The sequence below is a fragment of the Teleopsis dalmanni genome, chromosome 2 (assembly GCF_002237135.1).
Source record: "Teleopsis dalmanni isolate 2A chromosome 2, ASM223713v2, whole genome shotgun sequence".
Taxonomy (NCBI): domain Eukaryota; kingdom Metazoa; phylum Arthropoda; class Insecta; order Diptera; family Diopsidae; genus Teleopsis; species Teleopsis dalmanni.
Genome location: NC_051847.1, coordinates 213,264,517 through 213,290,567, shown reverse-complemented (window position 1 = coordinate 213,290,567; position 26,051 = coordinate 213,264,517). Strand labels below are relative to the sequence as shown.

General features: G+C 28.8%; 1 protein-coding gene across 5 annotated transcripts in view; it reads left to right on the top strand.

Moving 5' to 3' along the window:
- Nucleotides 1-26,051, top strand: part of LOC119685464 (sex determination protein fruitless-like) — a 421,971-nt gene that overhangs the window by 333,880 nt on the left and 62,040 nt on the right. For 4 of the 5 annotated variants that reach the window (XM_038099749.1, XM_038099748.1, XM_038099745.1 and 1 more), the window contains exon 1: nt 20,804-20,885. The exons of the other annotated variant lie outside the window; for it this stretch is intronic. In XM_038099749.1, the coding sequence (XP_037955677.1) occupies nt 20,875-20,885 (11 nt within the window). In that variant the 5' untranslated portion in view covers nt 20,804-20,874. Of the gene's footprint in view, nt 1-20,803; nt 20,886-26,051 lie in introns of those variants that run through there. 5 annotated transcript variants of the gene reach the window in all.

Genomic DNA, 26,051 nt, shown 5'->3' with positions numbered 1-26,051 from the left:
TTGTGCAGCAAAATATTAAACCGTCCGTACGTATTATTAGAAAAACACCTACTTTAGTGGCGCTAAACGATACATAGCCGTAGTGTGTTGTTTTGCTACAATTACTGCACAGCTACTGGAATTGCACAGCAGTGCAGTATCATTTTACTTTATCCATTACAATTTTCCATTATAATTTTTTTTTTGCTTTGATTTGAGTAAAATAAAAAAAGAAATTTGTTTAATTGTGCTAACTTGGCTTAACACTTCTTGCCATTGTTATTTTATTTCTTGTCATCGGTATTGTTGGTGTTATTGTTGTTGTTTCAGTTTTGTCTCCCACTTTTTCGCGTCATTCATTGAATGAGCTCTAAAGTTTTAATTACAGTTTCAATATTTTTTTTTGTTTTTGCTTGCAACTGCTTATCACGGTCTGTTGTATGTAATATATTTAAATACATATGTATAAGTATTAAAAATTTTTTGTTAGCTTGTGTGTGTATATGCAAGTAATTTGTTTGTTGATTTGTTTGTGAATTTATTTTTCATTCATACTTTAAGTTTATATGTGTAAGTGTACGTGTACTTGTGTTGTGCACTGTCTTGGCACGCGCTTGCACTTATAATTGCAGATGCTGTTTAATTGCTGCTTTTTATTCCTGTTAAGTTGCCTGATAATTACAAAATTTATGACATGCAAAATTACCAATTTACTTGAAAGCTGAATGAAGTATTTGATTGATTCAAGAGATTTATGTATGTACATTTTTTTGCTTCTCAAAACAAAAAAATTTAATTGATTCATAAAATACAATACACACTTCATTTCTTAGTACCAATATCCTTTTAAAGAAATTTTATAAATAATTAAAAATCTATAAATTTTTCTCTATAACTTTTTATAAGTTATAGAAACTTTCTATAAAAATCTATAAGTTTTTAAATTTCAATATTCACTAAATACTATTTAAAAAAAAAGAATTTCAATTAATAACCATATAAACAAGTCATTTTTTTTTTAACTTTGCGTTAAGGGAAAAATAACCTATACCCTATGGACTTAAATTGTTGGCACCATGCAAAAATCAATGCTTGTCACTATGCAAAACAATAAAATTGTGCAATCAGCCATCATAATAATATTTCATTTCAGCAAACTTACCAAACTGAATCATGCACTGCACGAATTACATTAACATAACAATACAGACTCATTAACAAAAATTTCAACTACCTTAAAAGTAAAAACAAAAACAAAAACAACTACTACTAAATTCACATGGTCAATGGTTTTTAACACATGTTGCCATAACCAACTAACACACACATACATATGTACGTGCAACCACAAAATGTTGGTGACATTATTAACAATAATAAATCAATTTTACAACGCGTTCCCTTCCTCATATATATACGCTAACAGTATGTTACATACAAATTTTTACAATGTTTTCCCTACAGCACTGTTAAAAGCTTGCATTAAAGTTGTAAAGCATGCGAGTATAAAGTGAACATTTTATTTTAATTTCATTACAATTAAAAACCAATAATGACATTATTATATTATAGTTTTACATACAAATGCACACAGCCACGAGTGCAATAGCAGCCAACAAAAAAGTAACAACAATAACAACAAACACGAGTAAACGACAGTAGACGACAACCTGGCAGCTGTTCTTCGTTCTGTTTATGTGAAGCAAAGTTACTTTGAATGACTTTGTTTGCATGTTGTTGCTTTACATTGTTGCCTTACAGTGTTGCTGTACATTGTTGCTGTACAGTGTTGCCTTACATTGTTGCTGTACATTATCCAATATAATGTAAAGTTTCCTAAAAGAGCTTGCACACACACACAGCAGACAATTATCCTCTTGCCTATCAAATGTCTGCTGTAAAGTGCGCTCATATATTGCAGGCGTTCAAATCATTTGATTTTACTTTAAAATTCTTTTCATACTCAAGTGGCGCACAATTAACATTTATTGACGTGCCCTTACAATGTAAAATGAATACATATACGAATAGCGCTGTGAAGAAGGGCATTCATTGATTTTATTTATTATTTATTGTTTTTTGTTTTCTTATTTATAACTGTCAATTTGCTTTTAATAGCTGGCAGCTTCCTTCTTTTTATATGTCAAAGTGCTCTACAGATTAGTAACGAAGAAAACATTTCCTACTTAAGAATCTTTAACAGTAATAATAAAAATAAATTTATAAATGAATTTATTCTGTTAAATAAAAATGAAGTGCTTTAAACCATTTTAAGATTTTGTTTACGTCAATAATTTAATATGGTTGGTTGCCGTGGCAGGCCATAAGGTATATTCCATGTACCTCAATTAGCCGTTTTGCTACCACATTCCTCGCAAGAACTCTAATATAGAAGAGTAAAGACTTAATCCATCTGATAAACAGTCTAATAAACTAGCAAAGAAGAATCTTCCTAAGAACTTTATCTTCTGAAAGCCAAAGCTGCACAGAGAATATGTGTTATGGTTTCTTTTTCCTGCGAGTTTCAACAACTTCTGCAGTGAGGATTTTGAGGAATGCGCAGTTTCTCTTCACGAGTTCTTATACACCAATGACTAGGAAGAACTGCAGCAAGCCTTGCACTGTTCAAGCGGTCTTTTTTGATGAGTTGTTCCGAGGATCTATTTTTATTATAGGTGGGCTATGCTAACCTGGAAGTTGCACATGACTTAAGTGATTTCCATCTGTTATTAGCTAGTTGCAAAAAGTAGAGGCATGTACTTCTGTTAATGGTCGCTAGGGTAATATAAACTGGTACCGCCAGTGACGCAACCAGAGAGGTACCAGAGCGAGCTAAACTGTTTGCTTTCTCGTTCCCTTCGATATTCCTATGTCCAGGAACCCAGATGAGAGTGATAGGCAACCGATTTAGCTCATCAATTGCTTCTCTATATTCCTTTACTATCTTTGATTTTGTTATGAAAGATTCAAGGGCTTTGATTGCTGCCTGGCTGTCAATGAAAATAACAACACTACATAAATATTTAACTGAAGATCTATGTTTGAGATGTACGATAGGTACGTTTATTTATAGTTTATAGACATGAATAGCAGCGCAAGAATTCTTCAATTAGTTTTATTCTTTTTCTCTGTAGCTTTTGCAATTTCGGTTAAAAAGTATACCGGATTTTTTGAAGTGGATACTTACCAATCAGTAGCCCGTTAAAATTCGTATCAGTTCTGGATATTTGATCCCAGATACTCAAACGAATACCCTGTTTCGATGAATTATACTTTAGCTATATTAAGTTAGAGTTTTCGCAGCCCACCATAATCTTTAATATAGATTCAGTATGTATCTAAACTTTTAATGTTTTCGAAAGAAACGAAAAAAAAACAATTTTTTGTGCCCATGACGTATAAGTAATGTTTATTTACGATTTCCGAGTAAAATTTCAAATTACAAGTATTGCAACAATACAAAAAAAACTATCATTAATACATTAATTTCGTTGAAATATATGACTAAACACTCTTAAAACCAGTTGTTTACAACACTTCGATATTCATGTCACCTATTCCAAGAAATTTACAGAAACATACACATGCTGTAGTTAATAATATATAGGAGCAAAGTTTCAAGACTAATAAAAATACCACAGAAATATAATAAAATCTCTTTTACATATCATAAAAATAAATACTATTGTTTTCAGTTATACATGTAATATAATTTACAGTATTACAAATCGTGTTTTTTATATTCCACGAATAAATCATTCAAAGAATTTTGTTACCAGAAAACACTTGGGGATATGATAAGATACAGAAGATATAGATATATGATAAGATATAGAATTTAAAAAAAAATTCTGGTTGACTTACAGTTCACCACGACTTAAGGCTCCACATAAATTAGTTGGACATTCTCAACACTAGAGTCTATCGATTTTATGAAATTGACGACTTAGAGCATATGCTCTTCGTTTGCTTTCCTCTTCTTTGCAGAGAAGGGCCTTAGCACTTTGCTGACATTACTTTTTATCGACGAAGTGTTTGAACAAGTCTGAATTTTTGCTATAATATAACTTATAGAGTTATTGTCTTGGCAAACAGAGTGTTTCTTATTTTGTTGGCACTATTGTATCTCTATACAAACTCTTGCACAACAAACCATAGGTCCCAAAATTGTGCTATAGGGTCTCTATATAAGAGACCCTAATCTTGGCATACAAAAGTTTCACCAGTTTATTCGAACTACTATGGCTTTCTATAATTAGTATATAAATATAATATATATAATAAAAAATTTATGAAAGCTTTAGCATAAAAACTTCAGAAAACTAAGTACTCCATAATAGTTCAAACATCTCAGTCGCCTTAGCCTTTGTTATAATAATTCCTATAACTACCTTAAGTAAATAAATTCGCAGATTATTAATAAAATAAAATGTAAACAATATCCAAAGAAGAAATATCTGAACAATTTTTAATCATTTTTGTGTCACTGCCAAAATCCACATTGAGAGCAGATATAAAAAATTTTTGCAGTTATGCTCGCATACCAGGGAACTCACCCATGTATGCCCTACAGCGTTTTATTTCTGTTTTGTATCTTTACAATTTTATTCTGCAATATTTTTTTTTTTCTGTTACAATTGTGCAAAAAAAATCACAGAAAAAAAGAATTACTTAAGTCCTTTAATGTTAATATATAGAAAAACAAATCCATTGATGTAGAAGAATGTGTCGCATTTTAATAAATTGTATTTAAATTTTTTTAAAGAAAAAATTTTTTTTATATTTTTACAATTACAATTTGAATGTATCTGCAAATGCTTAACTGGTTTCACATAAATAAAAATTTTTCAATAGTTTAAAATTTATATAAAAACTCACCTGTGGCCTAAGCCCTGCGGTTGTCAGGTATTTTACATGAAAAAGTACAGTACAAAGTGTAATATAAATATTTTTTATAACAGCAAGTGTTTTATTATTATTTAAATTTTAATTGAATTTTAATGTAGTCGTAAAAGGAAATAGTAAACTCTTACGAAAAAAAAAAACAAATTTAAAAATAAAAATAATTTTAACAAAAAAATAATTATTTTGAACTCGAAAAATTGAAAAAGTTTTAAATGCAAGAAAAAAAATTAGCAACTTAAATCGATATATGGAATACCACATTTTTGTTAATGGTTAAAGTAGAAGAATCTTCTTTATAATTTTTATAAATAAAATCTTATGCATAACATATATCTTTGCTTCAATGCATTTAACCGCTAATAGAAATGCACTTCACCTTTACTGAAGTTAAAAATAAAAATGCATTTTATGCAAAAACTGCAAGGCGCGCACGATAATTCATAACGTAATTTATGCAGCAATGATTCAACAACAGAACAACATTGAAGCATTGAAATACACAGATAATAAATTGCATATCGAGAGTTATCAATACAATAATTAATTGTAAATTGTAAACACAAATTTAACAGCTCACATTCGCAGTTGAAATATCTGTCGATGCCGCGTACCTCTATCTGCATCTGTATCTAAATCTGTGTGAATCTATCTGCCGTACTTTGGCTCATATGTCGATTTATGGACACAAACATACGCACATACAAGCAGCGCACATCTGAGTTGTAGTTTCATTAAATCAAAAATCTGGGAAATCAGTATTTCAATAACTTTGTTAATAAAATAAGTTATTAACATAAATAAATCACAGCCGCAGTTATTTCTCCATATTCACAGCACATAAATATTTATTTTAATTTATATATAATTATGTTGATTTTCAATTTATTTGCGGTATATAAATTAAACAATTAATACATATAATTACACAAAATCTATATTATATTGTATTATGGAAATTTTTTTCCTTTACAATTAGCAAATAATAAAAACCATTTTAATTAACAAATGAAATTTTATTTACAATTTAAAATTAAAGTAAAGCTGCTCTCCAATTCATTCAAAGATCCAAAAAAATAAATATTTATTACAATCACATCATATGTTTCAATAGACATCCCGTCACTAATCACATTGTGACACAACAAAACTTCTTCTTCTTATTTGGCACTATACTCCAGTGTGAACCTTTACCTCCTTCTTTTTTAAAAAAGGTTGCGTAGCGGCCGTTTTTCTTGCGATCAACCCCCAACCTAAAGGACCGACACAACAGAACTGCCATCTATTAAGTCTACATGTCAAGTCTGTAATATACATTTAGTCTAAAACCAAATAAAAAAATAAGCGGTTATATTAAATTCGCACAAGCCGTGATTGCTTCAAGTACCTTAAGTATATTTACATTGAAATAAACTAAAATCAAAGCACTAGCTATTAAAATGTGCTAGTAAACAGTACTAAAAACTGATATATAAGTACTAGAAAAGAACTATTGAATGCAATAAACCGAATAAAATGCTGAAGTGGTCCAGTTCAGTGAATCGATGCTCTGAATAATTGATTCAGTTCAAAAGTGTATAAATATATCTACCGCACCTACAATGTAAGAAAAATTTATAAAACCACGATTATTTTATTCAATTATAGTTAGAATTTGAATAGTTCGATTCGTTTGAAAAAGCTCAACGCATCTAAAAAAAGCAACAACCATATAACAATGAATAATAACATTCAGATAATCGAGTCCACCTAATAGCATTCTAGTTTATTTAGACCAGCTATGTGGTCCTGAAGAAACCATTATAGTCATAGGTAATGTCATTAATTGAATGCTTTGAATTAAGATAAGCATTGAAATAAGGCTATTAGGTAAACCCATCTTGCAACACTATAATTTTCGAGCTAAGGTTGGCCACTTCATTAACTGGTTGATATTGTAATAAAATCTCCTTAAGCCATTTATTCCTAACTTAAGTAAAAAAAATGTGTTCCTTATTTTAGTTTTTTTTTTTACTGTAAGTCGAAAGCATCGAAAGCCACAGTGTGAGACTTGAACGCAATAAAACCACCTCTTAGGAACGAGTTAAATAGATCCCGACCTTCCGACTATAAAAGACATCTGACTGAAATGGCAATCACATTTCAGTGAACAGGGAGTGAAATGTAGGAAGCCTAGTATTTGAATTCGCAAATTTATCTATAGTAAGCTAGGCGTGAGAACGTAGTACACTTAATAATATATATAATTATTGGCATTTGAAAAAGTTCAAGAATCTTCAAGAGTTTACTCTATAGGATAGTGTGCTATATCTGCGATTGAACTGCATTTCGTTAAAAATCAAGGAATACCAAATGACCAAGGGATTTAGGACGGCTATGAGAAAAAGCTTGGAGCAGCTCAGGAAAAAGAATGTGTTTATTTTCATGGTCTTTTTTTTGTGAATTAAGTAATTCTACCTAACTTAGCCCCACTTAAAGTGCTAGTTAATAGCATTTAAACAGAATAAGTATTCAAATTTTTAAAATAAGAAAGCAATTTTAAATCAATCTATTTTAATGCTCATGAGTTCATAAAAATTTTGAATGCAAATAATATCACTCACAAGTTATAATTATTAATATAAATTATGAAAATAATTAACAACACTTATAAGCGAACAAGTACATAAATTTTTATTGTTAAACCTTATTCAAGGTGCTTGTTAGAAGCACTAAAAATGAGAAAGAAAAATTACTGCCCCGAAAAAATTCTGTCAAACACGTCAGTGTAAATATTTTATTTATTATTATAAATATTTTATTTATTACTCGTATTATAAATATTTTATTTATTATTTTTATTATTAAATCTTTATTGTCTACTGGGCACACGGTCTCCTTAAATTCGCTTTACACTCGTTTTCCTTAGTCATCTATTAATTTTGGAATGAGTTATGTGAATCACTTGAACCACAATAAGCAATCGCTTATTAAGACTAACATTTTGGTCAATCACTTCCTAAGCTACTTAACTTCACTTCGCTTCTCACTCTGCCAAGAACAACTCCTACACTCTATGCAATATCTTTACATGAAAGCGTACGTGTCTACGAATAACAGTATTACAGTATGATCATTCAGATAGAAAATGTATGGTAAAAATATTTTAAAATATAAAACACTTACGTGAAAACAATCCAAAAAAAAATCTAGTAGTAAAAAAATCATATAATAGAAATCAAAATAAAAGTAAAAATAAAAATAAAAATAGAAAAAAAAAATGAAAAAACACAATAAATACCGTTGTAAAGTGCTCATAAGTGGCGCACATGTAAGTACCTAACGCAACTACAACACAAGTACGAATACGAGCACGAGTATCTGACAGATGCGTACTACTCACGCCGCTTGTAATAATCCACAAAATAAAAAAATAAATGAAAAAACCTAACCAACATACTCTCCCACCCCGCAAAACAAACAGTAAAGCAAAATCATATGAAAAAAAAAAAACCTAAAAACTATAAAAATCGCGCAAATTGAATGCCAAACAAAAAAAAAATTATTAGTAAAAAAATAAAAAAAAAAAAAAAGATATTGAAGTGGATCGAATGTGGCATGTAATGTGTGATGGTAACGCAAGTTGTAAGCGTTGAAGCAGAGAAGACTGCGGGGCAATGCAGTGACTGAAGGCATATTTGCACAACAAGGGAAAGCTCATAACTGAAAAGTACAGTACAAAAAAAAAACAAAAAAGTCGAAACTATATTTCTATATCTTTCGTGCGGAAAGTACTCAGTACTCATTGAGTTCAATGGATGTTGTTTGAATGGATGAAACCTACGCACGCGAAAATTAAGTACTGCACGAAGAAAAAAAATCATTTATTAAAGCAACAACAACAACAGCAACAACAACAACGGGTACGGTACATAGCTGCTGTAAGCCCAATTCTTGAAAATAATGATCAACACATGTAAGCGAACAAGTACATTCACCTGGCCTACAAAAACAAAAAGAAAAAAATTTCTACTCAATTGAAGTGTCAAAATTATATCTTGTAATTACAAAAAAAAAGATAATAGATGGAAAATTTACGGTCTTACAGTTATTCGCTAATGTACCATTGAGTTATGTATTGAGGACTTTTATTGGTTTCGTTGTCAAAATTTGGTACTAGTTAGAAAGTATCCATTAGGTGGATGATTTATTGGCCTAATGTAAAAGTAAATCTTTAGTGTCCGTAAAATTTAAATTGAAAATTTTCTCTAAGCATATGACACAGGAAGACCTCATAGAAAATTTTTGGAAGAGTAAATCTATTTAATATTCATAAAGAGGACTCTGCAGTAATAGAAGACAATAGTATTATAAGTACTTGGTCTGCTAATAAGAAAAATTTTAATAAAAGTCTCAAACATTTTTAAAACAAGTGAGTTATTGTCTATTGATACAAAAAAAAATGCTCATTATTTTCTATTTGATGTAAATGGGCGTATAGGAACTAATTACCATGACACACCTTTTAGTTCTGATATTGTATATAATTTATTGCGCCCAATTAATAAAAACTGAATTGAAAACTTACTCTTATCTCTAGGTTCGTGGTTACAGAGGTATCAGTTACAATCTGGATAAGCTAGACAAACACATTTGTAACACATGAGAAAACTAGATTGAAATCTTCCTGTATAGAAAAACTACATAGAAGATAGAAAGGATTAACAACATAGATATTGCCTACTTATGGTGACCTATTTTAAATATGAAAGATCTAACAATGTCATTAATAACCTCCATAGAGAAATTAATATTAAGTTGGATTAGCAGCTGAGTTACTCTCGGTTAAAAATAAAGGCTAAAAAATTGAATTTCTCTTCCAATACCTTATCCCAGTTGCGGAAAAGTCAAGATGGTGATGCCCTTATGTTCCGTTAAATTGCTTATGCAACGCTGATTAAACACACTGAAGACCTACACTCCTTCAAAAGTATGCTTTACTTTATTAAATGTTGGAATTGATTTTAAACCCTTAGGTTTTCTATAAAGACAATAAACATAAATAGAATAGATCGCTAGAACAACTAAATTTTATATTCAACGTGTTATCAACTTCAAGGCAATGTTTAACTTATTTAGTTGCCCTAACAACCTGCTTTCGAAATTCACTTTAAATAAATATTCCCCTTCAGGCATTTCTGTTCGGTTCATACTTTTCCTGTTTCGTACATTAAGTTTCATACAAAACCTATTTCTGGGTTGAGCCTGACTTAACACTTCTCTCCAGATGTCTTTGCTTCATTCACACCTTCTCCTGTTACGTACATCAAGTCCGGTCAGTGCTACCTCAACTTTATGGCTTCGCTGTACACATGATCATCCCATGCATAAACCCTCTTTAACTATTGCTCCAAATATTTTTTTGATGGAGAGCCATCATTAATCCTCTCGGTATGATTCACCAAAACATGGATTTACACTCTGCTTATATTGTCAAAATCATTATAAAAATCATAGTGCTAGTGGTTCATTCGAAAGTGGAATTCATCGCCAATTCGTAGAGCTCTAAATCTATTTGCTTTTTTAGCCTTATGTAACCTTTAACCTTTCTAGTGGCATAGGTAACCTTTAGAGCGTAAATCTTTTCGGCCGAGAAATAGCTCTATACCTCAGTTGCTTTCTTAGCTTATTGGCATCTAGTCTTACATATTTGTAATGATTCTTCTTAGACCTTAACTTCGTAGATCCTTAACAGCTTTAAAATTATAGTCACTAACAACCAACTGACCATCGAAATGACATATGTTAATTGACCACATATACTTCATTTCGTCCTAAGTTGTTTGGATATATCCAGTTTCTCTTAGAAAACTGTACTACCTAATACGTTGCCAAATTTGGAGCTGTTACTATAAATGCTTGGGGTCAACTTGCTAATGTTATAAAAAGTAGTTTTTTTTGTGCAAATTTTCAAAAAATTAGATATATTTAAAAACTTGTTTAAATAGAAATAAAAAACAATTTTTACATATAAATTCATGTTACACATTAATTAAAGTAATAGAGTTTCTACCTGCTACCGCGACCCTGAACTTTTTACTCCGTTGCCAATTAATTTAGAATTTTTGAACAAAAAATAAAAATGTGTTTAATATAAAATATCTGTCTTGATTTATATTTTTCCAATTAAGCGAAAACCTAAAACTAAGCTGGAAACTTCAGCATTTGAGGCATTTGTACTTGCAATTAACACCGCCGCCAAATATGGACCAACTGTCGGAGCAAGGTTCTGCGTACATTACGTGCCACACGGGCGAAGCGCTTGAGCGGTGTTCACACTGTTAACGCCGATGTTATGATGTTGTGATGTTGTGATGTTGCCTACAAGTGGATTTTTCGCAACATAAAAATATCTAACTCCGAGCCAATTTCAATACCACAAATATTGAGGCAACACGAAATGCCAAACAGCCTAGCCGAGCCAAAGCCAAGCGCCGTGCCAAATTGACATTGGGACTGGAATTAGCAATGTTTTTTGTTGTTAGGTTTTTGCTTTTGTATCTTTTCATAGCAAATCTAAAAGGGAAGGTGTGTTTAACGCTAAACGTTGTAAAACGTTTACATGGGTTTTACACACAAATACACCGGCACTTATGCAATTGCAGTTACACACATGCCCGTATCTAGATACTTTTTTCATACGAACGAAAACCGCTGATTTTATTGGTTCTCACGCTTATTGCAATGAGGTTTTGTAAGTTTTATTTTGTTGAATTTTTGCAGTTAGTTTGATTTTTGTTTTTGTTTTTATTTTCTATATTTATTTGTATTTAATATATATACATTTATATAGTTTTTTAATATTTTGTTTTTTTTTTTGTTTTTTCTGTCTAGTTTTAACTAAGTACGTTTTATATTGATACGCTGAAATGCAACTAATACAGTGTGTCAAGGTTTTCTCCAACACTCTAAAAGGAACATAGTTACTAGTTAGATAGATTTTACTTTATTTAAAATTAATAACGTCATTTAAACTAAAAAATTAGCTAATAAAATCAAACAGCAGTGCGAAGCAGGCAACTAAAAATATAAATTTTATTATTTATGCACGTCATTAAATGGCAAAAAACTAAAACACAAAAGCGCTTGTAAATGAGTTATTTTACTACCTTAACACAATATATTTATTAGCCGCTTTAATAGATACACAAAGCATAAAACCGAATGCGAGTATCCCATAGATACCGCGATTAGCATATTCGCTCATAAAGCACAACGCTTCGAGGCACAAACCTTCGAATCGCACAAATTTTTTAATCGCGGATTTTGCATGAATTCGAATTTGCGAAAATTTTTAGAGGCAAATCGAATCATTAGCAAAACATTCATAAAATATTTTGTTTCGATCAAAAAGTTTTAAATGTGAACACGCCCTTCCAAAAATCGTATGTAGGTTTATGTAAATGTAAGCCGAAAGGCAACAACTCCACAAGAAACCACTAGTAACCACCAGAAACCAAATTAATGACTAACAATCGAACTAATTTAGATTTTGGATTATGGATTTTAGATGCCAATCAGCCAGCTTAGCTGATTTGAATACTTGCGAAATTAACTTTTTTTCGCCTAATAGGAAAAAACAGAATCAATAAATAATAAATTAGCAATAAAAATAATGACACCAATTTTAGATATAACCATAAAGTTTAATGGACCGGATTTCAGAAAGTAATTAGTTAGTGAAGTATAGTAAGTATGTACCTATCACTCATGCCTATCTTGTAATGTACATTAAAAACAAAAGTTACAGACTTAGTGAAGACATAACAGTCACTGATAAACCAGCAACTCCTAAATAATGTGTTCTATTCTTCAGGATATTAAACATGTACATGAAATACAAAAGTTACAGACTTAATCAAGACATCACAGTCACTCATAAACCAGGAACTCATTTCTCTATTCTATTCTTCACGATATTGAACAGGTAATTCTGTTGTTCTTTTATCATAGACATTGATAGATCGGTAGTAAATAGCTACCAATGCGCTGGATGCTATAAAATCAAAGCACTTAACCGTTACACCTAAACTCCAAAGCAAAAGAAAGTATAAAAGTACCGACTTAGTAAAGACTTAATAAATCTTTGCGGTACTAGTCTACTTCTTCCTTAGCATCACAGTCGGTGGTAAAGTGTTTCATTGTTGTGTTTTGTCTTCTTTATCGTAGACATTGATAGATCAGTAGCTCTTAACCAATACTCTAACATGTCATCATTATTGTGATAATCCAAAGTGGTTATGTCGAGACCAACTGATTTGAATACAATATGTACTCCGCGGCTCGTTCTTCATTTAAGGTGACAACAAAATAATTATGAAACATGGACACGTTTATAAATATTAACTTAATTTAATTGTAATTTTTAATACAGTATCTAAAAAAAAATAAACTGAGAATATGTAACGCAGTACTTTTATCACTAGCCATTTATAACATAATTTTCTAAAACTAACTTCTATTCTATTCTATTTTATCAAAGTGACATAGAAACACAAAGAATTAGTAGGTCAAACAACAAAGTAGGTCAACAAAGTTATTATATTCTTGCGGAAAAAGCTTCCAAGCACAATTACTTCAGTTCAAGTGCAGATTATATACAGAAGACGCTATAAATCTAAGCTGGACCGACTCTCAAAAGGTAGAATATAATCTACTAATATATAATCTACAAAAAGAAATCAACAGATGACATTCAAATGTGAAATACTCTGAAAACAAAAAAATAGATGACCAGGAATAAGTTGGATCAATGTACTTTGGAAAGATATGAGAACACCGCGCGCATACAATTAAATAACGACAGCAAGAAATAACAGAAAGTACTCAGATGCTTTATCCTGTGAACACGCAAAAGTAGTTCAACAAGAAAGGTATGGATCGTTGTACTTTGGAACGATGTTAAAATATTGTGAATGAGCAATTGGAGAGTGTCAGCAAGAAATATACATACAATAGATGAAGATTACTTATGTATGTATTAAAAGATAGTGCAATGGATTATAATAATGAAAAATGGAGTTCTTAGGGAAGAACAAGAGTTACAATGTTTAAACACATTTTTGGAGAGCAATTGGAGAGCGTCAACAAGAAATAGACATGCAATAGATGAACTTTACTTACTCATGTTCTAAAAGATGGTGCAATGGGTTATAGGACTATAATAATAAACAATGAGGTTCTTAGGGAAGAACAAGAGGTACAATATTTTGATTAACCGTAGCTGGAGTTTTAAATCGGAAATAGAATGGCTTTTACTGTAATAGGTTAGAACATGTATATCTCACATTACCAGTACAAGTAATGATTGTTTAAAAATTAATTAATAATTAATTATTAATAAATTTTACTGATAATTATCACATAACAAAATATCTAATATTATTTATAATTCACTGTTAAATAATATATGTTAAGATAATAAACGTTGGCCATAATTTTCACTTTCATGTTTGGCTGCACTCAGATAAATGAATACACACAAGCTTAAGTTTGTTTTTTTTTTGTTCACCATGATCTTCCGCAAAATTTGCGTTTCAAATAATTCTATGCTGCTCGCATGTTCTGTAAGCTCTTTCAGTCATGCTCATTTCTGTCGTCGCTTGTGCTATTGCTACTCTTTACATATTCTTGTGCTCTTTCTGGTTAAATACAAATTATTTGCAAAAAAAGAAAAACATATACATATTAGCATTTTGCTCTGCCTACTCCAAGCTTTTTGCTCACTCCGTTTTGCTTTCTAATGGCAAATTTTGTTGTTGTCATTGTTGTTCTTTTTTCGTGTAAAATTTTTGCACACATATTCGCGTTGTCCGCCGCCACTTAACGTTTGTTGATAATGCTCTTGTGTTTCATTGCTGGCTGTTGTGTAGTGATGTTTTGCTGTTCTGCTGTTGTTGTTGTTATTGGTGTTGTTGCTTCGTAATACAATGCGTTGTTGTTGATTGTGTCCTAATTTTCGCATTACTATAGTGCTGTTTTGTTTTTTATTTCTCACCATTTGGCTTTATACAATTTAATTTTATTTTTTACACTCTAAGGAGAGATAAAATTATTATATTTTTGCTTGTACGACGAATGCAACAACAACCATGAAAACGACGATTTTTTTATGTCGTGCACTCTCTTTCATTATTTACTATAATTTGATCTCTCAAATGCCGTAAACGTTTGCCATTTTTTTGTTGCTTTCAGTTTGCAGAACATATTTTTCGTCTGTTTATTTAGCAATTTGTTATTGTATATTCATGTTGTTGTTGGTATAGTTGCCTTGTTGCTGCTGCTGTTGCTGCTGCTACTACTGCTGCTGCTGCTATGTAGTACTTCGTAATCAAAAGAATTTTACTTGCCCCGCTATAAACGTGTGCGTTCAGTTCAATTCTAAGCGGCACGAGGTGTAATGCTGTGCTGTAATATATTTCTAATTGCTATTGCTAATATTTTTTTTTCTTGTTTGATAAAATTTAAAAAATTTGCAATTCTAGAACATTAGTTTAAAAAAATATATAACTTCTTTAATAAATTAAGTGATAATTACATTGATAAATATAAGTTTTGTGGAATAAGGTGTGTGAATAATACATAAAAAAAATCAGGTAATTTCTACAGTAAATGAATAAAGCACACAAAGTGTGACTACGGCGATCATTGATCAATCTCGTGCGATGTAATTTGAGAAATCAATAAAAATATATTATTAACAGAATTCACAGAATATCAGTAAAATAATGAGTATAAAAATAATTTATTATTAATAATTGGATAATAGTTATTAATAAAAATAAATTTAGAACTGCTATTAACTCTCGAACTTTAAAAATAGTTATTAAGTGAATTAAAGCAATAATCATGCTATTAGACGAAAACCACTTAAAACAGGGAAAAGGAATGAAAAAGTGGACAAGTTACTAACAAAAACTGTTTCCATATGTAACAGGGATGTTATAAACTCTTTTGATATTAAAGTGCTTATGTACTAAGAATGTAGAAATGTAGAGAAGTAGGTAGTGGTTTTTGAAAGACGATCCCTATACAATAAGAGAACAATTGACAAATAATGTTCATCTTATTTTTTGTTAGGGATACTGCTAACATTCATTTATATTTATTGATATTAGAATCCGTATAAAAAGTATGTTCTATAAAAGTTTAAGATTGTAGATTGTTCTTTTTGAAATTATTTTAAAAAAAAATATCCACAAAAATTTGACTTTGTATAAAATTTTGTTGAATGGAGTTATAGAGTGGCAATTTTTCGCGCGAAATAAATGCTAGTGCTAATTATTAAAGAGTAGTCGTGAAAATTGCCCAACAGCCGGTACTGCGGCCAGAAGAGACCTATTGTACCAGTTTCACTATTGATCAAACAAAGCCCCTTAAAGCTTTGTGAATAAAGTCTAGAACTAAATCTAGAAAAGAGTTTTTAATCTGCTCTGGTGACAGAAATGCTAATACTAAACTTTAGTGCGAAATTTCGTGTGACAATTTGGACATCTAGAAAAAATTCCAAGTCTCACTTTGATTACAATCTTATGCGAGATAATATTTCATTATATAGTCAATTTCCTTGTTTTCAAGGAAACCTTCTACATTCTTTCTAGTGTTAGTAATCACAATTCATATTACGCTTTCCCTCAGCAGTCTTTACAAAAGCAAAGTGCATCATCTAAAAGAGTTTTTATTTAAATTTTAAAATTTTGATGCTCCTGTTGCTAAAAAGCTTATAGAATAATACACATATACATTTTTTGATATATTTTTTATATAAATTTGGAATAACTACCCTTGTCAGTCGAAGTCACTCTGGGTAATGAAAATACCTAGCTACTTACGATTGCAAATACTCATTTGTTGCAATTAATATATGTAATTAAGTTATTAGTGTTGTTGTAGTAGAAACACTTGTCCTTTGTTTGGTTACCGGTGGGAGAGGAAGGAGAGTACTTCCGTGGTGTAGAATCGGAACTTAAATAACTTAATCGATGATGCTTTCATTTTCCACAAAGAGCTTAGGAACACCGTAGACGTTGTATTTAAAAATAGAACAAAAGAAAAGAAAAGATTAGTATGTAACTAATAATCATATTATTTGATATATTAGCAAAAAATATTCATATCAATTTTGATTTGGATATAGCTTCCATTGAAGCTTAATAGGTTAAGATCAAACTCTCATATATGTTAAGATAAAGTAAAATTAGTAAAATACTTACCCCACACCCTTCCATTAATTCAATTTAATTTAATTTCTGTTTCCTGACTCGGCAGCATCTGTGTATGTAATGCGTGTTCCATTTTCGGCTATATTTCAACGACTGACACCCATAATCTTGCACAGACGTCATAGAGAACATCTGTAAAAGTAATAAAGTCCATTAAAAAACCGAAATTTTACGACGTTACGCTAAATTAAACTCTATCAATTCTAATGCTAAGCAATAAAACGTGTATTGCCAAATATTTGCCATAAAATATATCTAAGAAAAGTATATTTTAACCAATTAAAATGATCTGTTATATAAAACGAAGAAGAAACATTTGCAATAAAAAATAAATAAAAAAAATGACTACTAAAAATAATCAAAAACGAACAAAAAAAAACATACCAGAACTTACAATTATAAAATTCGCGCATATGCTTTTATGTGTGCAAGTTTGCGTCAATGTATTTGTGTGCAAAAAAATTTGGCCCTACACATACTAACAATATTTTTGTAAAATTAACAAAATACTAAATACCTCAATATTTTTATATAGGAAAAAACTGCCAAAAATATTAAGCAAAAAATTTGTGTTTTAAAATTATAAGTTAACAATACAAGCAAAATAAATAATAACAACAACAACAACAAACAGAACAGTATTCACTTACGCTTATGGGTCGTAAAGTTGACCTTCAAACAGCAACATTTGCCAAAAAAAAATCGAAAACCAAAAACAACAAAAAACTAACTAAAAAATTTGCAAAGTTTTTTATGGTTTGCTTCGCCCAGTTTAAATGTTTCATATGAGTTGTTTTTTTTTGTTTTTTTGAATTTTTATTTTGTATAAAAAATTTTTGTTTCTTTTTAATATTGTTATTATAAAAAATTACGACAACGTTGCTGTAGTCGTCGTCGTCGTCGTATCATAAATACATAGAAAACTGAGTACACATAAGGTAACAAATACAAGAGCAGCAAAAATTCGCAGTACCAACAACAACAACATCAAATGCTTTGGCACATCTAACAACATTATGAAGATCAGTCAGTCAGTCGGTCGTTTGGTTTTGCGTTTTTTATTCTCAAATTTTTTTTAAATTTCTTTTTTATTTTACTTACTTTACGCCACTTTAAGGGAGCTGATCGTTTGGTTGGCGCGCAGCTAACGCTGCTGAAATGCGCCACTAAAAGACAAATCAACCGACAAACTATACAGAGATAAATACACAGCCAAACAAACTAACAGACAAACGAACATGGCAAATATTTAGCAGATCATAATGACGTATAGCGCGGCAAAGTTTATTCGTAACAGACGATTTGTCAGCTGCGTAGTCGTTGTCTACGCCAATGTTTGCGTTTCAGTATTGGCGTTAATGTATACGACGACAGCGATTTTGAATTTATCTGTGGTTACGGCTGCGTTTACGTTTGCGTTGACGTTTGCGTCTATTACTCCCGTTCATATACATGTTATAATTTTGTTGGCAAATTTTTTTTTTTGATTTTTTTTTTTGCCATATTTCTCTTTACATTTTTATTTTTTGATTGTTGTATTTTGCTTCTTTACATATAATCACCAGTATATTTCTATAGACACTTTTTGATGTGTTTGAGTTTTGTTATTATTCTTTTCTTTTTTTTTAATTTTTTGCACATATTTTGAATTTGGTTTTGGTTTTTATGTGTTCGTTTGTAAGTGTGGGTACGTAAACGTAAAACTACCGCCTGCCGCACAACTAACTTCGTCAATCTATGTTAGCTGCTTTTGGCTCTTTTGGACGCTGGCAATTTTTTTGCGCTGCTAATTTTTTTTGCGTTGTTTTCTTTTTTTTTTTTGCTTTTCAATGATCGGTATCAAGGTTTTTGGCAATTCAGTTCGTGGCTGTGCTTTTAGTTGGTTGGTGGTGGTACCGTTGCGTCGTCGCGTCAATTCGCTTCGATCATTGATCGTCTCTACTATTTTTTAACTTGTACTGGATCATTACTTTGCAAAAAAAAATTTTTTTTCCTATTTAACTTTACTGATCGCATTTTCATATATTTTTTTTGCTAACCAACCAATAAAAAAAACTAAATTAGTTTGTGAATTTATGGTGTTTTCTTACATGCAGGCAAAGTCAAATCAGGCAGTTGTTGTTGTTCACATGAACTGATCGGTTTTAATTTAGTTTTTATTGTGCGCTCTTGTTGGCTTCGTTTTGATTATAAAATTTTTGCTGCTGTTGTTGTTGTTACTGTTGTTGTTATTGTGCTTAAGTTTAGTACTCTTAACCCATTTACTCTCGTTTGCAAAAATAAGAAACACTAAAACCAAAAAAACGCAAAAAAAAAAACAACAAACGTTAGTTACAAATTTGTGATGATATACAGCAGATTCATATACAACAAACGATCGAGCGGGAACGACGCGTGCGGATACATTACTTTTTTGTGGAACTCAGAATAAATGTAAAAAAATTATCTCAAAGAAAAATGTGTAACAGAAATATTCGCAGAATTATTTTCCAAAAAAATATTTCAATATTAATTATTTGAAATAATTTTTAAAAATAAAGTGTCATAAATTTAAATTAAAAAGCAAAAGAAAAAAATTATTTCAACAATTTAGTGCCTTAAAAGTGCCTTTATATATATAAACAAATTTATATGTATAACAATTATCATTAGCAAAAAAAAATTTTTTTTATATAAAAAGAAACGTGTCAACAAAAACACAAATTAATTTAAATAAAATTTTTAAAATAAATATTTTTAAATCTATAATAATCTAAATGAGATATGCTTAATACAAAAATTAATAAAAAAAAAACTTAGAACATAAAAATATTATTTGTTACATTAAAAATTAATTCATTAAAGAAATGCATTACGGTATATGTATATAAAAAATTGAGTCTAAAAAAAAATAAATTTATTATTTGAAAAACATTTAAAAAAAAATAGTAAAAACTGTGACAACAAAATTTAAAATTTAATAAAAACTAAATTATTAGAATTTTTAAAGAAATTTGTTAAAATTTTTCACAAAAAAAAAAAATGGTAAAAACTGTGGCAAAAAAATTTTAAAAAACCAAAATTATAGAATTCTTTCTAAACAAAAAAAATTGTTAATCTGCTAAATACTGCAAAATTTTTGTTAATTTCTGAAATCAAAATTATGCGTTTTTTTTTACTAAAATTCAAATACTTTTACTAAAAATAAATTTTTGCAAAGGTTGTGACTTCATAAAAAATAAAATAAATAACTTTGTAAAATTCTCTTATCAACTTAAGCTTTTACTATATATACATGTACATATTGATATATACATATATATAATATATATCATAGCGAAAAAAAAAGCTTTTAAATGTATATAAAAATTTCAAAATTCAATAATTAAAACTCAATTTCTTTGCCTGTTTAATTTACTAATTCAAAATTTTAATAAAAAAATATTATAATTCTAAAAGCAAATAAAAAATATTTATGAAAAAAAATTATTTTTTAAAAAATGTGCAAGACCAGAAAAGAAAATGTGCCGCTTAAAATTTTGCCAATTTATTAATTAAATTGCATTTTACTAGTGTGTAAATTTCAAATTATATTAAAAAATAATCAAAAAAAAATTAAAAACAAAATAGTAAATTAAAAACAAAATATCTTAACATTTAACGGCGAAATTCTAGAAAGAAATAATTTTAAAAATAATTTTGGATAATAGCAATTGGATTTTTATTTGCTTTACAAAAATTACACAAATCTCGGATGTCTGAAAGGTTCGTAAAAAATCGAATATAGTTCTTAATATATAAAATATTAAATTTTTTATTTAGTTTTTAATGAATAATTTTTAATATAATTTTTATGTAACTATTTCTTTTTCTTTTCCGTTTTAATTTAAATTTCAATAATTTTATAAGCTGCTAGGAACCATCGACTTTTATTTTATTTAAAACAAAAAACTAATATTTGTTGATATAAAATTAATTTTTTTTTTTTGAAAAATGCTTCTCCGAATCTTTAAATAAAAAAACTTACAAACTACTTTTTATTTTTATTTTATATAGTTATCTATATAAATATCACCAATGTTTCGAAGTTTATTTGATTTCTTACTCAGTGCGGAATATTATTTTAAATTAAATTGTAATAAATATTCTAATGAAAATAAATTAAAAAAAAAATTATTTTTGTAATAAGTTTATAAAAAATATTTCGTTTTATGTAAGTAATCCACACAAATGTTTATGAAATCAAAGTCGTAACTAATTCTGTTCTAATATAAAAAATCTAGCTAATTAGTTAATACCTTTCTAATAGTAATTTTCTTCTTGAATATAGTATATATATATATATATCCTTTTACATTAAACCGAAAACGAATGCAATATAAAGTGTAAGTTCAAAAGGTTTTGTTATTTTCAACAATTACCTTAATTTGTTCTGGTTCGTTTTAAAGGATTTCTCTGGAGATAAGACAACAGTTCTCAAATGTAACTGTGTACTCTTTCTATTTTTAATAACAATATTAACATACATATACTTTATTTAATATTTATACACACATAATGCAATATTATTATTATTGTTGTAAAAAAGGGATATTACACTGTGATCTAAAAGATCTATTGTGCTGTGCTTCTTATTAGGATTAGAGTGTTACTCTAAGTCCGATTTCTTTAGTGAAAGACAGTATGAAGCCTATATTTCCTAGTCTTGAATCCATTGAATTCATTGATATTGTTAATGCAACAGCAAACTTATTAAATTGCAGTAGGTGGAAATCATCAAAGGCAACAATGTTAAACTTGAACCCAATAAAACCACTTCTTAGGAACTGATCTGAGATATTCTCGGCCATCAGACTGTGAAAGACTTATTATTATTTATATTATAAATTGAATAATAGAATATTGTTTAAATACTATTAGTTTTAATGAATATGTTGAGTACATATGAAGTAATAGATAATGTTTTTTAAAATTTCTAACCATAAATAAAGTTATTTATTTGTAATATGAGGAATTTGTAATGAAATAAAAATAATATACATATATGTATATTAGAAAAAGTATATTTATATGTATTAAAAGGTTTTATATTTTAAAGATTTTTATTAAATTGAAATTGTAAAGTATACAGCAAAAAAGAGTTGAATTTTAAAATTTTAAATATAGACAAATCACAGGATCTTTCATATGGAGAATAACTAAATATGTTATAAGAAATTACCTCAGCTTCAAGAACACTTGTTTCTCTACCACGAAACCAGACATTTTCTGGGAAAAAGTTGTAATTCAACAATGTTCAGCTCAGTAAAGAATGTATCGCATAGCTAATGTACCAGGAACTTACAGTCACTGCCATTGTCACAAGTTTGTGAAAAGTAACAGATTTAACATGCTGATTCATGGTATCGTTTGCAAAGAAATATTATGTAAAATATTTGTAATGACTAATATATAGAAACATATGTTTGTAATAATACATATTAAATATTTCATGAATTAATTAATTCTTTTATAATGAATAAATAATATTAGTAATTATATAAATGTCTTACTTAGAGCTCTTATAAATATGAGAAGTCTAATATAATATTAAATTAATAGGCTTAATTAATAGACTTCATACGATTAAATTTTGTGGGAAATAATTTTATCTTAAAGTTTTATTTGAGATATTTTGTATATTTGTTTAGTGACTACTTATATATACGTATATGTGGTGAAGACACATATTTATTTTTCAATTAAACAATAAAAAATTAACAATGTCCATGGTCGTTAAAAATATATGCTTATACTCTCATCGGGACCAAAGTAGACTAAACTCAATTAAACTTGACTAAGCTACAGTGAACGTAAATAAACTCAGCTCAAGGGTGTATTTACAAATATTTTGATTCTACACATTATATAAGTTTTACAGGATCATAAATAGTTCTAAATTTTGTTTGGCAGTACTTGTGTTTCCCCCAAAAAAGGTTGCACCCTTGCCTTATAAAGTAAAGATTTGATGTGATTATATGGATTTGATAATGTGTATTCATTTGTTGATCAATTAGTTTTAGTGGCGGCAGGGTTTCCTCTCCTGTCCAAGTAGTTCATAGGCGCTGTTTTGTTACTAGGCATAAATATCTAAGTTTTGAAATCAATCTGCTTGTTTGATAAAATATAATTTTTTAAGTATTTATGTTGGGTATGCCCGTCAGTCCCATTAATTTGTAAACTTTCATACTGAAAAATCTTGATCTCACCAAATCATATGAATTTATGGCAATGATTCTTATAATAGATATATTGTTAATAATTTTAAGAAGAGTTCTGAGTTCAAGAGTTTTGTTTTATTGTTTTATTTTAAGTTTTCTGTGCACTTTTATTTAAGTCAGTCCAGTTTTAGACTACAGAAAAACCTAGAAATTAATTTTAGTTAAAGCTACTGTATTGAAGTCCTAGATCCGCAGCAGAATATATGTATAGTTCATATTTTGCACAATCTCTATATCTCTCATCTATACTATGATTTGTATTAGCTCTCGAATGGATCTAGTCTGGACAGCTCGGACTTATAACATATACAGAGTATTTTATATGAAATATATATCCAACAAATTTATTTAAAGACTCTAGTTATACATAAATAACTAATATACATACTTAATTTTCAATTTATTTTTCAGTGTATATAAATTATCCAGTCATAGTTTTTCGTTTCACTATTCTTTTACTTAAAGTCAGCCCTAGAAAAACTGTCGCCATATACATCATATTTTACTATTAACTGATATTATAACAGTCGTTGTTATCATATATTTACACACACATATATTTGACAATGTTGTTATTATTAATCTATATAAATATCGCAAATTTGAATTTTATTTTTGAAATTCAAAATAAGAATTTAAAATTTCATTTAAATATTACGTGTTGCATTGGACTCACTTCCACTCCCCCCGCCCTCAGGCATAAATTGTAAAATGCAATTTGATAATTTCACTTTTTTTTGTTAATTACATTATAAATATTTCAATTGATAAGATAAGAATCGATAAGAATAAATATAGTATATCAATTAGAAATGAAATTTTTCGATAAAAATAATTGTAATCTTTGATTTCTTAGAAGCTAAAAAACTACAACGGTGTAATTAGAAAAAAAAATCTTTAGATTATTTTTTATATGCCCAAGATTACACTTTTATGATTAACACAAATATTTAAAATGAAAATAAAAGTTTTGTACTGAACCATGACTCGATCTAATTAACACAACAGTGATAACGATTAAGATATTGTTAATTATCACATAATATATAAAAGTAAAAAATAAACTTTTACTTAGTAAAAATTATTAAATAATACTAAAAGAGATAAAAATTCTGGTACAAAGGTTTGCACTCAACATGTACTCGTGCCTAAAAGTTATACTTAAAAACTTTATATTTTTTATTGTAATATATTATTTACAAAAAAATGTCATTTATTATTAACATTTAATCACTAAAAGTTATAAATATAACATATGAGATAAGAATTCTGGTGAACATCTAACTTAGATACAATTTAATAACTTTTTATAAGAATTCTGGTGTAAAAACTTCTGTACAGCAAGTCAAGATTATCCATTTTCTGATCCTGATTTAATGGTACTATTACTGTGTCATCTGTCAAAATGAACTCTCATCCAAGTCATCACATGTGGCTTTGTTAAAATTACAAAAACTTACTACAAAAATCATTACGATTTTTCACATTCAATTTTCTTCACTGATATGATGACCATTTTCCATTTAGTGGATATGGATATCTAGAAGTAATGTCGTAAGTCCATGTAGCCATAAAAAGTCGTAGTTTAGTGTGGTATTTGGTGAGTACTTTTTTGAAAATGACAAAGGTATCAGACAAACTATCTCATAACAACCTTATCACTACAGTCACATGATTATCAATTTTTTGGGTTTGTGAATAGTAACATATATATGAATATAAAAGATATATAGTTTTAACATATTTGATTATTTGTGCAAGATATTTCCCAGACATACAATCATACATTTGAATAATGTTAATTGGTCACCAATATTATTACGTAGAACTTTTTTTCTGGAGTTATACAATGGATGGATGGTATTTATACGGATGATTTTTAAACTCACGACGTTTTGAAAACAAAAATTTATTGATCCGTAACGTTATGGCTAGACTACTGCCAGTTTGGTGCCTACAAGCGATCCAGCACCGTAAGATCTTAATGGCAAGATCTAAACAATATATTGAATAAAAAATTTGATCGATATTCTGGTTTATTTGCAGAACCACAAAATGAATTAAAGTTGTGAATATAATATTCTCTACCCGTTTAATGCAGTCTACCAAAAGTATCTTTCAGTCAAGTTTTTTTTTTGAAACTTCATTTTAGACGAATAAGTATACTACGTATATTTTTTATTCTCGATTGAGAGTCTCAATCAATTTGATCAATTTGGGACAGTCTTTCGAAAAAATATATCTATCATATTATTTTATATATATTATTTTTAACTCAAAGAGTTTATATCCTTTAGCTGAAAATTTTTAAAAGTCATGAGTGTTTATATATGTTTTAAGTCAATATATGGACGTCTTATATTTTTTATTTCACAACATCTTAAAAGTAATTCAATAAACATGCATTAAAAACAATAAATTTTGATTAATCTAAATTAAATATCGAATACTCTACTTTCCGATGTAGCTTGGCTCCATACATATCGGGCTTTAAAATTCAAATTTTTTATATGAAAAACACAAGCAACTTATGGATACATCATAGGGTCATGTAACGCTGTAAGTCGATATAGTGTAGTTCTAAATATGTCAGGCTGTAAAGTTGCAAATTTTTCATGGCCAGATAACTCGAAAATCAAAGTTTATCACCATATAGCGATAATAGAAAACA